The following is a 17910-nucleotide window of genomic DNA, read 5'->3' on the forward strand; positions in this document are numbered from 1 at the left end:
CTTAATCTTGCTTGTCCATTTTATGAAGTGTGGAAGAATACCCTAGGGATAGGCATCCATGTTCTTGTTTAAAAAGAGTGCAATGGAAATTCCTGCCCCTCTTTCCTTGTCTGGTGTGGGAATTAATAAATATTATGTGTAAAGCCCTTTGAGCACTGTGTAAGAATGATTCTATGTAATTTTAGTATTACTCATGGTCCATTAGGCTCTTCAGAGTGTCACCAGGGAAGAGAGCTTTTTACCTTTTATCCCGTATCTTGTAGAATAAAAACAAGGTATTTTTGTTGTTGTTTGTGCCTGTGAAAATCTCCTGTAATTGTAGCTGCAGAGGTTGCTCGTATCACAGAGCCCAGGGCTGTGTTCTTCAGCAGCTCACTCAAGAGAATCAGCTCTGGAGGATGAGAGTGAACCTCGTTTACATAGCTCCCGGCTCCTGGGACGTGGTGTGTGCCCACACCCTCCTCTGCTCCGGGCCATCTTCTCTGGCTGTCCACCTGTCGGTGGACAGTTGCATGCTGGTTGATCTCCTCCCCTTCCCCTTCTCTTTTCCCGGTCCTGTTTATCGTTCCGGGATGACTCTGCCAGGTTCTGTGTTCCCCTCTGTCACTACACCCTGTCCTACTCAGTTCTTTTCCTGTAACAAATCTCCCTTCCTTATTATGTTCCTGCCTCTTTAAGACCCCTACAAAAATGAGTAATACTCTACTAGTATTTCTGGCCATTTGTAATTAAAAAATGGATAAAAACTGTTTTAACTCACCAGTTGCTTTTTGATTTATTCTGCTGCATTAGGTTCTATGAGCATCAATTTGATTCTTCCAACCCTTAGGCTGGGGTTCCATGATAGAGAAAGTTTAAGCTTGGAATGCTGTCCTCTAGTTAACTTGTAGGCTGAGCAGTTAAGATAGAAGTTAACTGTGTACCTGCCACGTAGCCCAGATGCTGTTCTTCAGTTTTTATATTCGTTCATTTTGCCGCAGTGTGTTTAGAGTGTATCTTCACCTTCACAGTGTTAATTTGTTTGTTTATTTTTTTCCTGTTCTTTCTCACGGGGGCTTCTGGCTGGCTTATTATCAAGTCCATTTCACTTAGCGGTCTTCCTGAACTCTTTGTTATCTGAGTGATTTTTCCTCCGGCTGCTTGGCATTGTGTCACTACTGAAATGAGGTTGAGGTTCTACAAGGGCTTCCTCTGGCTTGAGATGGGACTGCTTTTATACAGCAGTGTCCCTGTGGCCTGGGATGGGACATTTTTTTCTGATTATCTCTGTAAAAACAACTTTATGTACCCATTCTTCTCCATGTGCTTCTGATCACTTCCCTCACCCTTTCCGCACAGCCTAACTTTAGCTACCAACACACATGGAGTGCTTCAGAACCGAGCTGGGTCTGTCGCCGGCTAAATGGAAGAGCCTTGAACTGACGTGGAAGTCAGGCTGTGGCTTTCATGGTGCCTGTCAGGCAAGCGTGCACCCAACTGTTTAGTGTTTAAAAGTGAAATTGAGTTCCTCTCAGCCCTGGCTGGCCAGGAGGCATTCCCTGACTCCAGGATCCCTTTTCTTGGTAACTTGCTTCTTTTCCTAAGTAATCATTTTCCCTTTCTTTCTGTCCCTTTGCTTTCACCCGCCTCCCACTCCCATTCAAATTCATGTATTTTGAGCAATACTTGCTGTTTACTGTGTGGGGTTTTTCTGTCTTCTGTTCAGAAAACTGTTCCCTAACAGTTTTCATATGCATTGTCAGTAAACAAAGAACGAGTGTATGTGTGAGTGTGTGCCTGTGTGTGTCTATGTGTGTGGGAAGCCTGCCACACTTCCTCTCTGCCCCACAGAAGATGTGTTTTCTGGGAGCCCTTTTGACACCGAAGTGAATGCCCACTGGCCCTCCCTTGCTGAACTCTCCCGGGAGGAGAGCAAGAAGCCTTTATGCTGGTTGTCATATCTTTTGTTTCTGCTGATTATACTTAAAGTAAGTTGTAAATAGCTTTCTCACACACCATGATTCCTTTGAGGTACGGACAGGAGAGTAGATTGGACTCGAGGGACTGCAGCACGTCCCTTTCAAGGCCCAGGCTTCCTGCTACAGCACCAGCAGGGTGAAAGTTAGATCAGTTCTGGACTATTACCCGCCCAGAATTAAACCTGTGGCAAACAGTTGAGAAATACTAGCTGATCCATTCAGTATTTGTCTTTGTTTTTAGCTTTCATGATTCTTTCATTGCTTTGAAAGCAAAATGTCCAAAGATGCAAAAGGAGTCAGAGTGAAAAGTTCCCATGGCCTTAATTGCTGTGAACATTTTGTGCAAATCACTGAAGAACTGTGTCTTAGAGTATGGCATTGAATCAGACACGAAGTGCCAGGATGAAGCAAAGTGGATAAGATGGGATTCCTCCAATCAGTGTAAAATTTATATGACAAACAGTGGTTAGGTACATTCCAAATTTTATTAGGTTCACTTACAATGGAGTAACAATAAGGAGTTAAGACAGTTATGTCTGCCGCTTCTGTCAGTCATTTGATCACTTATCGATAGCTGGCTTACTTCAGAGGCTTCTCAGTTAAAAGATGGACTGAGATGTGCCAAATTTCAACTAATTATCAGCTTTTTTATCCTTTGGGTTTTCCTTGGTATGTGAATTAGGGAGGAGATATGACTTGCCTTTTCTTTTTAAGCAATGTCCCTATCTGATCATTGATGACACAGATTGTGGTGGATGGGGTTGGGGGAGAGGTATTGTTGGTGTACCCTTAGTTCAATATGCACTTTCTGGTTTGTATCTCAATTTCCTATCCTTAAAAATATGAGAGCCCACTTTCATGGATTCTTTTGGATGTTTTTCCATTCAGAAAATCTCAGATTCTAAACTTGAGAACGCCATCCACTTCCCTGCTTGTTCCTTTTGCAATGTGGATTGTTGGGACATACCGGTGGCTTGCCACCGCTTCCTCCAAACTTACACAGACCTTTTTGTTTTCTTGCAGAAGCTGTGTGTTTCTCAGTGTCTGAAGTTGTAATTGAATGTAATTGTAGTTGTTTAACTTTCTCCTTTCCTCTTGAGAGTGTTTATAAAGTGCATTCTGTGACTGTGAGGATAAAAAGGAATGAAAAACTTAGTATTTGTGACATAGCCAAATGCTATTAAGGTAAGTAGGAATCTGTTTTGTGCACATAAACTGTGGTATTGTTCACACTGAATGTGCAATGTAACATACTGTCTTATGGAATCTCTTTCTATCATTGGAGTAGTCACATTTATTGAAGGATAGGAAGATGTTTTGGGGAGTTTCCTTTTGATATGGAATATTCTAAGATTGATTTTTCTCCCCCTTGCCTGTATTGCTCCCCTGGGAGAATGACTGCAGCAGAACTCATTAGTGCCCCTCCATCTGTCAGCTGAGAGCTGGAACTAGCATTATTCCTGTGTGTGACACAACAAAATGTGCGCCGTCTCTGCTCTTCTCACTTTTCAATTTGTTTTAAAGATTTATTTATTTATTTGAAAGGCAGAATTGCAGAGAAGCAGAAGCAGAAAGAGAGACAGGGGGAGAGAGAGAGAGAGAGGTCTTCCATCTGCTGGTTCACTCCCCAGATGACCACAATGGCCAGAGCTTTGCTGATCCAAAGCCAGGAGCTGCTTCTGCTTCTCGCACGTGGGTGCAGGGGCCCACATCCTCCTCTGCTGCTTTCCCAGGCACATCAGCAGGGAGCTGGATTGGAAGTAGAGCATTCAGGATGCTGGCAGTGCACATCGAGGCTTAACTCCCTACATCACAGCACTGGCCCTGTGGTTATTAACTTCTATGACAGATGATATTCTCTCCATTTCACCTTATGGACAAAGGAAGGAAGAAAGAATAGGAAAATTGAAAAGAATGAAAGAGTTGGGCCCCAAAAATGTTAGAAAAGTTGACTGAGTGCCCTTTTATATTATTGAAACTCACTTGTGAACCTGCAAAGTAGAGTTTATTGAAATTTGTTTAAGTTTGCAAAGTCAAACTAATTTGTGGGTCAAAAGAAAGAGGGGAAACACCTTCTGAGGCTACATGCTTGGCTGAAAGCTGATCTCTGAACAAAGAGAATGGATTAGCACAGATGTTCTTAATTGGAATTTTAAAAATCTACCGAAAAGAAATACCAAAAGAATATTTTAATAGGGAAAGAAAAGGACAGATGTGATGATGCTTAGTTGATGTACAGTGCTAAGATTCTTGTACTTATGGAACAGATATATGATTATGAAAGTAGAATGTACTGGGAAATAATAATATTTAGATTTTTTTAAATTAAAAGAATAGGTTTTGATGGAATGTAGATCCTTTTTAATTTATTTTAAAATTTGAAATGAAATATGCAAGTAGTGGGCAATATTTAGGGATGATATTGACCAATTATAGTATATAACTTGTTTTTTTGGAAAGATTTATTTATTTATATGAAAGTCAGAGTTACAGAGAGAAGGAGAGGCAGAGAGAGAGAGGTCTTCCATCTGCTGGTTCACTCCCCAGTTGGCCACAATGGTTAAAGGTGTACTGATCTGAAGCCAGGAGTTTCTTCTGGGTCTCTCATGCAGCTGCAAGAGCCCAAGGACTCGGGCCATCTTCTACTTCCTTTCCAGGCCATAGCAGAGAGCTGATTCAGAAGTAGAACATCCAGGACTCGAACCAGTGCCTATATGTGATGTCAGCACTGCAAGCGGCAGCTTTACCTGCCACGCCAGAGCGCCAGCCCTTTAACTTGGTTTTGAAAGGAAATCTTAGGGGGGCAGAGTTGTGGCATATCAGGTAAAGACTGCATCACCAGCATCCCATTTGGGCTCCAGTTCAAGTTGCAGCTGCTCCACTTCCCATCCAACTCCCTGCTAATTTGCCTGGGAAGGCTACAGAGGATGACCCAAAACCTTGGGCCCCTGTAACCACATGGGAGATCCAGAAGAAGCTCCTGACTCTTGGTCTTGGACCAGCCCAGCTCCAGCTATTGAAGCCATTTGGGGAGTGGACCAGCATATGGAAGATCTCGTTGTCTCTCTGTCTCTCCCTCTCTCTCTCTCTGTAACTCTGCCTTTTAAATAAATAAATCTTTAACAAAAGAAAAAAAAAAAGGAAAGGGAATCTTAGTAGCCTTCAGGGTAGAATTCTAGATGTAGAAAAACATTCAAGCTGGCACCACGGCTCAATAGGCTAATCCTCCGCCTTGCGGTGCCGGCACACCTGGTTCTAGTCCTGGTTGGGGTGCCGGATTCTGTCCTAGTTGCCCCTCTTCCAGTCCAGCTCTCTGCTGTGGCCTGGGAGTGCAGTGGAGGATGGCCCAAATGCTTGGGCCCTACACCAGTATGGGAGACCAGGAGAAGCTCCTGGCTCCTGCCTTCAGATCAGCGTGGTGCGCCAGCTGCAACGTGCCAGCCGTGGTGGCCATTGGAGGGTGAACCAACAGTAAAGGAAGACCTTTCTCTCTGTCTCTCTCTCTCTCACTGTCCACTCTGCCTGTCAAAAAATAATAATAAAATAAAATTAAAAAAAGAAAAACATTAAATTACAGCTGCTTTTTATTTTTTAAAATTAGAACAGACTTATAAAATAGCATTCTTGGGATGAGCATTTGCCTCATGGTTAAGACACTGATTGAGGTGCTGGTGTTGTGACATAGTGGGTAAAGCCACCACCTGCGGTGCCAGCATCCTATATGGATGCTAGTTTGAGTCCTGGCTGCTCCACTTCCGATCCTGCTCTCTGCTATGACCTGGGAAAGTAGTGGAAGATGGTCCAAGTCCTTGGATCCCTATATCCATGTAGGAGACCGGAAGAAGCTCCAGGATCCTGGCTTCAGATCATCAGAGGTCTAGCTGTTGTGGCCATTTGAGGAGTAAACCAGCGGATGGAAGATCTCTCTCTCTCTCTCTCTCTCTTTCTCTCCTTTTCCCTCTCTCCCTCTCTCTCCCTTCCTCTCTTCCTCCCTCTCTTCCTCTCCCTCTCCCTCTCTGTAACTCTGCCTTTCAAATAAATTAATTAAAGAAAGAAAAGACGCTGGTTGAGATGCCTGCATCTCACATTAGAGTGCTTGAGTTCAAGTTCCAGCTTTGGTTTCCTACTCCAGTTTCCTGCCAATGCAGACCCTAGGAAGCAGTGGTGATGGCTCAAGTGATTGGTTCTTGCCACCCATGTGGGAGGCCTGGAGTTAGTTACCAGCTCCCTGCTCCAGCCCTTACCCTGTGCTAGCCTACAAAAGAACAGGAAAAATATATTTGGAAAAACTTCAGGCATCATTGAATGCAGTTTTCTTAATTTCTGCAGGTGAAAATTAAAGGAAAAAATGTGTGAACAACATCTAGCAGAGCTAGTCTTTGCCTTTTCACTCATTTCCTCCCTTCCATTGTTTCTGCCTTCCCACCCCCCACCTCTTACCCCCCTCCCATTCTGTCAAAAAATACTTAGTAAATGCCTACTCTGTGCTACATGCTTTAGGCACAAGAGGGAACAGATATATGTGGATCTTTTCTTCTTGGAAGTTACCTTTTGGTGGTCAATAAACTTTGTTTGTAAATATATTTACAATGTATTTGACACTCATGTCAAGCCACAATGGCCTGTATCAGAACTGCAGTTGGGAGGCCCCTGCTTCTGCCTGGGTCAAATGTGACTGTGCAGTTCTTAGCAGCCTTCAAACCCAGCTTCTAACCTGGCCGTATTCCCTCAGGTTCCACTGGCATGTGCTGGCAGAGTGCTGGGTGCAGACTTTTGCCCAAACCTGGAGGAGCCAGACCAGAGGCTGGAAGTCCAGGTTGGAGTCTTATTGTTTTATCAGCTGTGGGTGGTGTGGCAGACACAGTAGTGCCTGAAGGCCATGCTGGTGTATCAGTACCTTTAGGAACAATCATTGCTGCAGGTGCAAAGGAGGCACCAGTGTCACACATGTGCAGCAAAAGGTCTTTTTCAGGATGATTTGTCTGCAACTAGAGATTGTTTTATTCATTCAAGAAATATATACTGTGATAGCCAAGACGGGGTCTCCAAAGATTGACTCCCTGGATTGATACAATGTGGGACCCTTTTGATGTGACTAAGTAACTCTTGCTTTCTTGTCCCTGAAACAGAGATTTATAAAAAAAAAAAAAAAATTATTGTATTAGCACAAGGCCTGGCACAGAACAGGCACATACTAAATACCAGCGTTAAAGTCTTAACTACCCTGTGCTAACATGGGCATCAGAAGGAGTAAGTCGTGTTGCCTGTGTTGTGGTCTCCAAGCTCAGGACAACAGCAGCTATCCAATGGGGTGCTTTAAAAGAAAAGAGAATTTTTTTTTTGACAGGCAGAGTGGACAGTGAGAGAGATAGAGAGAAAGGTCTTCCTTTTTGCCATTGGTTCACCCTCCAATGGCCGCCGCGGTAGTGTGCTGCGGCCGGCGCACCACGCTGATCCGATGGCAGGAGCCAGGTGCTTCTGCTGGTTTCCCATGGGGTGCAGGGCCCAAGCACTTGGGCCATCCTCCACTGCACTCCCTGGCCACAGCAGAGAGCTGGCCTGGAAGAGGGGCAACCGGGACAGGATCAGTGCCCCAACCAGGACTAGAACCAGGTGTGCTGGCGCCGCTAGGTGGAGGATTAGCCTATTGAGCCGCGGCGCCGGCCTAGAAAAGAGAATTTAACAATAAGCATGGGAGACTTGTGCAAAGTACATTTTTTTGTAGAAGTGTTGGCTTGGAGTCTACTTCATTTTGCGTGGTCTTGAGGCATTAAAAGCAGTTTTATGTATAACAAATTAAAAACATGGATATGATCTCTTGGCTACAGATATGTTTCCCTTTCTATTTACCTTTTATTTATTTTTGAAAAATATCTATTTATTTGAAAGAGCAATAGAGAGGAGGGAGCGAGTGAGAGTGAGGGATCGACCTGCCATCTGCTGGTTCACTCTACAAAAACAACCAGGACTGGGCCAGGCAGAATCCAGGAGCCTGGAACTCCTTCTTGCTCTCTCACATGGGAAACAGGGGCTCAAGTCCTTGGACCATCACCTGCTATTTTCCCAAGTGCATTTATGGGGAGCTGAATTGGAAGTGGAGCAACTGGGACTTGAACCGTTGCTCCAATAAGGATGTTGGTGTCACAAACAGCAGCCTGTGCCAGGAGGCCAGCTGCCCATTTACCTTTTACTATTTAAGGGGTGTGTATGCTGATACAAAGACAGAGGCTGATGTTTCAGTGTGGATGACATTCCTTGGCACGAGTAAACTCATAATTTTGTGCTTTTTAGGACCTCCATTTGGCATCATTTTTGAAATTTTCAGGCTTATGGGATGAGTAGATCAAGCTCTGTTTTAAACCATTTTTACTGATATAGATATCCGTGTGAGAAGAGAAAGAACAGTTTTAAAAATTGACTTCTTCACAGTGGGAAGAGGCCGTTGGGGGAGGTTTCCATTTTTATAGCGTTGAAGGGTACAGCATCTCTTGCACACCTGCTCTTGGCCTAGGGAAGACCACCTGCACACCGCTGTGCCCCAAGCTGATATACTGTCTGGGTGGTGGATGGCTGTGATAGAACAGAAAAGCAGGTGTGACACACATGAGCCATGATCATGGATTTCCTGGTTGTAGAAAGCTAATAGCTTGCATGTGACACATAAATGCCATGATGGAAGAGTTTTTATACCAGAGGCTTCTTTGGGTAGGGCAAATGATGTTCTTCAAGCACATTGCCTGGAACGGTTGTTAGGTTGTTAGGTTATGGGTGATTGTTGGCTAATCTTTGTTTAAACCTTGTGTCACAATGCAACAAGAAGTGGTTTTACAGATGTTAGTGTGTGAAATAAAACTGTGAAATACCCATGAAACACATTATTTTGACTTACCAAAGGATAAAAATGTATATTTACAAGTTTCAGTGAAACTCTGGTTGTTAAGTCAATAGAGGGTGATGTTGACAGTTTAACATGGACCATGCAAAGACCAAGTTCCTGGCCGAAGTAATGAAAGTATACATTGGATACCTCATCTTGTAGCACCATTGTGGTGCACTGAGTAGAAAGATTGAAGCTGTTAAAAGATCATCAGCTGGGGCAGGCATTCGGCATGATGGTTAAGATGCCCGCATCCTGTATTGGAGTGTCTTGTTCAAGTGTTGTCTCCACTTCCAGTGTGCACCCTGGGAGGCAGCAGGTGGGATGGTTCAAGTAGTTGGGTCCCTGCCACCCATGTAGGAGACACAGTTTGAGTTATTGGCTCCTAGCTTCTGCCTGGCGTGGGCCCAGCTGTTGTGGGTATTTGGCAAGTGAACCAGTAGATGGAAAATCAATCAACAAGTCTGTCTCTCTCTCTCTCTCTCTCTCTCTCTCTCTCTCCCCCCACCTTTCAAATAAATAAAAGTGGTGAATTGGTAATTAACTGGAATCCACTTAAACTGTTTCTTCCTCTCTTCCTGTTTTTCTTCTTCCTTCCTAAATATAACTCCTATACATTTTAGAAACACTAGTACATACCCCTATTATGTCAGTCATAATAAACTTGACACCTAATATATTCTTAACCAGCTAATAATTCTAGGAGTGTTTTTTTTTTTTTTAAAGCTTAAACTGTTTTCATTCTTGCCATGGCATTTATCCTGCTTAGTGTGTGTGTAAGTGTGTGTGTGTGCACATTTGCATGCACTAGGGGTTAAGCCATTTTTCACTTTTTAGTCCAGCTCTGTGCTGTAGGAACTCACACCAGGACTTGCCAGGGCCATGTACCATCCTGCTAGCTTTCCCCCAGGGTCAGACATTTGATCACTAGAGGATTTGCTCTTTGGTCTCTTTGGTTCTAAGAGTAGCCTCCTCTACACTCTGGTTCAGGAGCCATGATTTGTTTGTATTCTTTTTTTAAACAAGGATTTTTGTTTAGACACACATGCTCTTACCTGGTTTACTTTGGTCTTTTTGTTGATGTGTTCTTGCAACTGGTAGAACTCCTTCCTGCTCCCAAGTTCATTTTGAACCCTTGTCTTTTAACCCTAACATTTCAGATTCCTTAGAAACTTCATGATTTAATAGTTAAAAGATCCACAGTACTCTTCCATGGATGGATGAATCTTTGAGTGACTGTCATCCTTTAAGTCTTTGTTGGACTTGACTTTTACAAGGGCATCTGTCATATTTTTGTGTTAATACACCTGATTTAGAATAATAGCTGAAAATCAAGACTTTGAGTCACTCTCTCTCTCTTTATTTTCCTGAGTAGCTTTTGAAGTAGTATGAAAGTGGGTACTCTTTAGCTGGGGAGGTTCACTGACATATAGCAGCAAGGAATTGCAAAATGTTCTTAGACAATTACCTTCTAGGAAATGGTTATTCTAGTTGAGATCTCCCTTAATTGCTGGTGAATATTTTATTTTTAATCAGAGAAATGGTGCATTTCTTAGCCTGTGTCTCCTCTGTATTAAGTTGTTACATTTCACTCAGCACACTTCTTTTTCTTGGTTGGGAATCCACACTGTGAGGTTTGACTTGATATTTTTCACCATTGAAGTGCTTAGAAAATTAGAGTAAATAATGAACCAATATTTCAGTGCCATATTAGACACAGTTTACTGTGATGTTTCATAAACCACAGACTCTTTTCTTCTGTGAATGCATGAAGGTTCGCTTTTTTTTTCCAGACATACCGGGGTGCAAGTGTAAATTTCCATAAAATTTAAATGAGGTGCTTCCTGTAATTAATGAACAATTGTGGCTGCTCTCTGGTCTGCATTGTAATTAACCGTGATCAGGCTTGTTTAGTGATGACACTGTTCCTGTAATAATTTGACAAGCTACTGTGAATTTGCCAGGTTATTAAACAACCTGCAGCATTCACGTAAGGAATCACAGAGACCAGCTTGGCGGCCACTGCTAGTTAAATACAACGAAAGGGTGAACCAAAAGCTGCCCGTTGAAGTCTATCGATCACCATGAATACATTTAATTTCCTGTGATTTTGGAGAAGTTAATTAACATATTAATTTTGTGTAGGGTCTTTGAAAACTTTTTATTACATGATAAACCTACTGGGGCAAAGCTGGTCATTTTTATGAACTTGTAACAAAGCCGGCAAATTCTCTATATTGTTAACACCAATATGTTCTAAACAGAATCTGAGGTTTCTCTGACTACCTTATTAAAATGTGTATAATTACTGCTTAAGGAGCAAAATCTGTTTTCTCCCCAAATCCATCTTCATCATCCACCCAAGTTGTAAGTTCACCCCCTCGTGTGTGTGTGTGTGTGTGTGTTTGTGCGCGTGCACATGTGTGTGTGATGATGAACTTGTGCCAGAGTTGTGTCACAGGTAGGATGACCTAAGTGGACTGGTACCCTTCCATTCCTGGTCACCAGGGCACCAACCCCCAATCCCCTCTTTCAGGTTAAGAAGTGTTCAAAACGTTACTGTCTAGTTACTGTGGTGTCTTTCATTCAGATTCTGTTTATTGACTAAACCGCAAGGATTCCTGCCCAAAGTACCAGGCGGTCTATGCTTGACTGATTTTGATTTTCTAACATCAGCCCTGGGGTTTATTTGAAAAATGTACATACACTGCAGCTTTAACAAGTCAAGTGACTGCATGTTTTTGACCATGGAGTAGAGTATATCTGAAGATCATTAAAGCTGGGGCGGGGGTGCAGGGAGGAGGATAAGTGTAGTAGTCATTGTACCATTTCAGAGTGACTGTGTGTGTGTGTGTGTGTGTGACACATGGTTTTTGTCTTTTCATCTTCTCCAAGAGCCAGAAAGTTTCCTGCCGTTCTCTTTCCAGCTATTGACAAATGATTGCCAGATGTGAGATCTTTGCAGTGCTTTCCCCCAGCAAACCTGCAGCGATGGGATATTTGATTCTCCCTTGCCCATTTCATCTCCTTTCCACATCTGCCAGGGACACACAAGCAATACATCCCTACATGAGAGTTTAAAGTTTACGCAGCTCCTTTTCCTCCTCCGATAGAGTGTTTGGAGACAACAGAATGAGGACCATATGATGCTCTTCCCACTTCACTGTATGAAATTAGTTGTTTATTTTACTTATCTACCTCTCAGTAATTGAACTCTTCGTGTAAGTTTTGGTCCGTGGAAAATTTGATGTAACTCTGGGAGTGCTAAGAGTTTCCTATTGTCTGCTAGCTGCAGGCATGCCCCCGTTCCACCTCCCCACGGAGGGCCTCAGCTCTGATCTACACTAGGCTGTGGGCTTCATAGGGCTTCCCAAGAAGTCACGTTAAGAGGCAACTGTTAAGATATCTATTGTGGCGCATCTAGATAAATTCAGCGGTCATTTAGGATTTAAAAAGCCTTGTATGTGTGTGAGGGGGAAATTCAACTTGTTTGGCTTGATTTGTTGATCCAGCGTTTGTGTCCATTGTCAAAATTGATGTGGATAAGGCCCCAGTTTTAACCACAAGTAGCACATAAAAGAGAAAGTACACTCAGCTTCGGGGGTGTGTGAAATTAGCCCATGCAGGCCACACACATAATCACGAACACACACAGAAGCCTTTTGCATCTGCTTGGGCTCTGTATAGATATTGATTTTTTTTCCTCGTCTCAGTTTGAAAATATTTTCCAAAATGCTCTTATAGCTCATGTTCGTACTATAGGGTGGGCTGACACAGGTGGCCTTTCTGTTTTCCTATTACGCTTTTTGGCAAACGAAAAGGCCCCTTATTCCCTGAATAAGATCAGCATTTTTTTAAAAACGTTTAAAAAATAATCCATAAAATGTCTGCCACATGTTCTCCAGTTTATGGAAATGCTTTCCAAATTAGATCTGTAGTATTGGATTCTTATTGGAAAGCTGCTGGCGTGTTTACTATTCCTGCTACCTTCTTAAGCTACTACTGGTGAGTATGTGCATTTGTATTTTTACATGGAATTCAAATGAGGAGTTTACTATTTCTCAACTTCTGCCCTGAGAAAAAAATAAGGTTTTTTGTTGTTGTTAAGGTAAAAGCTGTGCCCATTCGGAATCAAAATAGGGAACGTGTGAAGTCTGGTTTTCAATAAAGCAATAGCCATCAGCAAAACCTAACAACAGAGACCAAAAAAAAAACAAAGCCAAAACCCCTGAAAAGAATAAATCCTGCTAAGCCCAAGTAAGGGGCATGCAAATATGTACCGCAGGTTTCCAACGTGTTGTGCGATTCTGTTGGACGTTGTGATTGACTGTGAAAGACGGCTGAAGACCATCCTTTCACACTGTTCACTCAAAAAACGGGACGATGGTCATGACAGGGGGTTAAGTTGAAACAACAGCCCCACTGCAAAATGATCAATGACCAACAAGGTCTCTGTGGAAAAGTCTGTATTATTCCTGTTTTTTGACATTCCCCTGGGATTGACACCACCCTAGGCCCTCAGTTCATGCCAGCGATTGGGAAGTTGGAGGCAAAGGGCTCTTTCATAAAACAACAAGGTTAGGAACTCCTGTGGCAGGAGCCAAGTTCCTCCGAGTTTAGATCACTTCACATAATTTGCCCTCGCAAATGCATTTGCCCGTTGCTGCAGCCTTCCTGCCTGCTCTCACCATGGTGACTCTGGGAGGCAGAGAGGTGCTGAGCAGTGGAGGTGTCATCCGGCCGGTGCACCTAGGGAACGTCCTTCAGAGGACAACTTGTCACCAGCCGTCAAAGAAGACAGCGGCTTTGTGGTCTCGGAACATCTGGCAGCGCTGCACAGGAAGCTGAGGGGGTGTCATTAATTGTGATGAAATAATTTAAACCATCAGGAATAAATGAGGCTGTTAAGCTAAGTTCAGATTCCATTTGCCATGCACATGTGTCTAGCAGCCTGTGTGCAGTTAAAAAAAATTGAATTATATTAGCTCATGAGTAGAAGTGAAACAGATACTGTAAATGAAACAAGTTGCGTGTAGTGATGACATCGTGTAGAACCACTTCACAGAGTTACAGTTTGTAGGATCAATCTATCGAAAGTGCTATAATATTTGGTGAATTTCTGTGTGAAAGAATTCTTATGGTATTTAGGAAATATGTCCTTGTGCACGCAGAGGATGGGTAGCTGGATGGGCAGAAGGAGGCAGGTAAGGGGGCCGGGAGTGCAGGCTGAACTGTCACACACCTCACTACTCTAAGAGTCTGGCTGTGAGTACTGCATTCTTTGCCTTTGCAGTGCACACAAATTGCTGGTAGGAGAGCAGTTTCTTTCTGATGCCCAACTATGGATGTCGCCTGGACACTTGGGGCACATCCACGTTGGTGTTATTTGCTTGTGATTAAGACAGAGATCTTGGGTGATGGATTAGTCCTCAAGCAAATGAGCATTATCTTTAAGGCTCTTTGGCATCAGTGAACACTGGTTTCAGATGCAGATTTCAGGCCCTATGGAAAGGGGAAGCCTCAATTTCTTCACAAAGGACAGACTGTGGGGTTTGGAATGTTGGGGCAGCTCTGAGGTTTTGTGCACTAAACTGAGCAATGGTGTATAGGTTCCACAGTACATTTCTAAAGTAAGTCATTCCTCTACACATAGCAAAATTGTCAAACTTGAACATTTATTTAAACATAAACATGAATTGGAAAAATAAAATGAGACTGCTTAGATACAGAAAACATTTTAAAAAATCATCAAAGAGGTAATCCGTCTGTCAGAAAACAGATACAGGCTGTGGTCAGGAGCTCTGGCAAGCTCTGGACAAGAGCCGATTCACTACTAATATTTTATCTCCGTTTGCTTCCTCCATCCCTTGGCTACCCCATTGCCTTTCTCTTTTCCTAATTGTATGTCTCCTCTATTTCTTCCCATTTCTTTCTCCATGTTTTCTTTTCCCTTTCCATTGTTCTCACTTTAAAATTTTTATTTTTACATTTGTCTCTCCTTTCAGCCAGGTCTCCTTCTCCATCCTCCGTGGACGTGAACTGTAATTGTGTTTCCGTTTATTGCCTTAGATTTCCTGCTAATAATGAAGGGATATCCAATATTTATTAATTAGTAAAATTAGAAAGTTTACATTGCATTTTGACATAAAGTTGTGTGGCCATAGGTGGATTCTTTTTTAAAGGGTGTGAATGAACCTGGGTTAATATTTTTTAAAACAAGGAATCTAGAATACTCATTGTATTCCCCGCCTTAACTTGGATTCCTGCTGAATGGAATTATTGGTGAAAGTCAGCCAGAAGTTTGTGGCTCTGGGTTACCATCTACTTTGTACTCCTGTCATAGGAAGAAGACATTCAGATTGAAACACTTGGGTTTCCTAACTTTAGGCTTGCTTTTGAAGTCTTAAGGAAGGAGTAGCCAGTACTTAGAATATTTCTTCTGTGTGTGTTTATCATTGAATTGTATTTTCAGTGATAGAACTGGAAGTTTTTCAGTGCCTCCTAGCTCTGTCAGAAGGATTGAAGAAGATAGTGTCTGAAAGTGTATAAGGCATTCTGCCTAGTGCATGTAGTTAATACTGAATGCATTATCGTTAGATGTATTTTTTTTTTCTAGCTTCTAGTGTATAAGCAGAATAAACTTAGGAATTTTTTTTCCTGAAAATTCCTCCATCTTGACAATTGAAATATTCAATTTAAGATAATTTTATACTTTCCCCTAAAAAAAGGAATTTATGGTGACCATAAGAGATATGTTTTTCTTTTTGTCTTTACTTTGCTTTCTCTATTTGTTTCTCAAAACAAATAAGAAAATGAGCATATGTTTACCTGTTGCTTGAGGTTTTCTTTTGGAAGTGTATTTGTAAAAACTAGGGGAAAAACAGTTTATGGACTTAAGGGATTTTCCCCCCTTTTAAAAATCTTGGTGGGGTGTGAACTGGATGCCTTTGTGTATTTTCAAGACCTTCATTATTATTTCACTCCTGTTGTTCTACTTTGGCTGCTTAAATCACATTAAGTTTGTGGATTCCTATACATTTAGTTCAGTGTTTTAGGTACATTACGGACTAAATAAACTTTTGGTTGAACTGCCTGAGGACCCAACTGTGTTCTGCATTCCCTGTTCAGTACCAGTGTTGCTAGGAGAGAATGTGATGTAGATTTCCGATGACCATCTGAACATAAGCTGTTCATGTTGGAATTGCCACTGTTAATATATGAAATGTTCAGTAAGATGCTTATGTTTACTTTATATAAGTTCCTAAGCCATAACAAGAACAGTATCATAGAAGGAAGAAAAGGGAGAAAAACAGGAAGTGTTTTAATCCTTGGCTCGAATCAAGAGAATTACTTGTTTGTTTGGGGGCTATGTACATGTGCATGGATTTGTATATACAAACACATATATCTTATATGGATATATTGTGGATATATATTTATATATCTAAGAATAATTAGTGGCATTCTGTTTGTGTATCTTGCTAGAGGTAGTCACAATCAATAATTTACATCAGGAACACATAGTACTCACCCTCACAAAAGAAAAACCTTTTGTTTGAGAAGATAATGGAATCTGATTTTGTATGTTGATTCTGTAGGACTCAGTGGTTTTTCATATAGTTCCAAAACTTAAATGTGGAAATGATCTGAAGTTATATAACGCAGTGTGGTCCTTTTACAGATTTTGAAACTGAGGCCCAGAAATTTTATAAGAGTTATCTATGGTGATACATTTTGTAAAACATTGTCCTTTTCTATTATTCTAAGGCCATTAAAATACTATTTACTGGTTTCTTTGCCTTTAGAGTTTAATAAGTGTTGTATAGAGATGTTTAGGATTTTCTCTTGCTACATTAAATTATTAATTCAATTTGTCCCTTGTTGATGTGTTCCAAGTGAATGTAAATAGAGAATGCAGCAATCTGTCATACTTCATTAAAGAGGGGTGTGTGTGTGTGTGTGTGTGTAAAATGCAAAGGGGCTGTATTTGTAGGTGCTGTAGGGAGGTCTTAGCATGTTCTCTCAGGAAAATGACAAATCCTCCTATGTAATGTGTAAAATGCACTTATTAAATGTGAAGAAGTATGATATTTGGGTCTGGCTGTTATCTTTCTCATGTCAATTAGTAATATAGAATTTAGGTCTTGTTCAGGACAGAAAAGTGGGGCTCTCTCATGATAAGGGGATGCTAGTGGAGATTCACAGAGTGTATTAGCAAACCAAGTGCCCTTGAAATCATTGTTATTATAAAAACTACCCTTAAGTACCTTTTTGGGTATGGAACTGTGTTTGCATCCTATAAAGAGAGAGCTATGCAGTTAGGGTCTCTGCCCTCTAGGAGTTGATAATCAGAAACAGATAATATGGCTGACATCTGTTATTGTATTTAGGTCCTGCAAATAAACATTAATCAAGTACATAAATAAAAGTTATGTAAAAGACAAGTAAAAACCTTTTTGCTTGCCTTATTGAAAAAGTAAACAGACATCCTCATACCCACATTGAAACTATCCTTGGGAGTTGTAAAATGACTAAACTAAAATAATCCTGACACCAGGATACTCCATTACAGTGTTATTTTTCAAGGGTTTTAAGGGAGTGCTGGCATTCCCATGACGTCATTGAGAGTGTATTGTATGTGGGTCTGTATTCAGAGATGTTGTTTTTGTCATCCTTGTTAAGACATTGGGATGAGTTGAACTTTCCTTCATCTCTGGAATTTCCCCATTTCTAACTGTTTACTAGTGGAACTTGATGTTGCAAACCAGCATCCTGGAGTACAGTTTTAAAATGCTCTCCAAACCCACAGTGTTAGTAAAAGTCATATATTTTCTAACATTAGTTGACACTCCCTCCCCCCACCAACTCACTAGCAACTGCATTAAAACACAGGGGGTTAAAATTCATTCTGTAGGCCGACGCTGTGGCTCAATAGGCTAATCCTCCGCCTTGCGGTGCCGGCACACCGGGTTCTAGTCCCGGTCGGGGCACTGGATTCTGTCCCGGTTGCCCCTCTTCCAGGCCAGCTCTCTGCTGTGGCCAGGGAGTGCAGTGGAGGATGGCCCAAGTGCTTGG

The 17910-nt window shown here is 41.9% G+C and overlaps 1 protein-coding gene across 26 annotated transcripts in view; it reads left to right on the forward strand.

Moving 5' to 3' along the window:
• Window positions 1–17910, forward strand: part of BNC2 (basonuclin zinc finger protein 2) — a 454605-nt gene that overhangs the window by 182556 nt on the left and 254139 nt on the right. For 20 of the 26 annotated variants that reach the window (XM_062208177.1, XM_062208178.1, XM_062208176.1 and 17 more), the window contains one exon: window positions 6691–6774. The exons of the other annotated variants lie outside the window; for them this stretch is intronic. In XM_062208177.1, coding sequence (XP_062064161.1) covers window positions 6691–6774 — 84 coding nt within the window. The remainder of the gene's footprint in view (window positions 1–6690; window positions 6775–17910) is intronic. 26 annotated transcript variants of the gene reach the window in all.

Source organism: Lepus europaeus, chromosome 12 (genome assembly GCF_033115175.1).
Source record: "Lepus europaeus isolate LE1 chromosome 12, mLepTim1.pri, whole genome shotgun sequence".
NCBI lineage: Eukaryota > Metazoa > Chordata > Mammalia > Lagomorpha > Leporidae > Lepus > Lepus europaeus.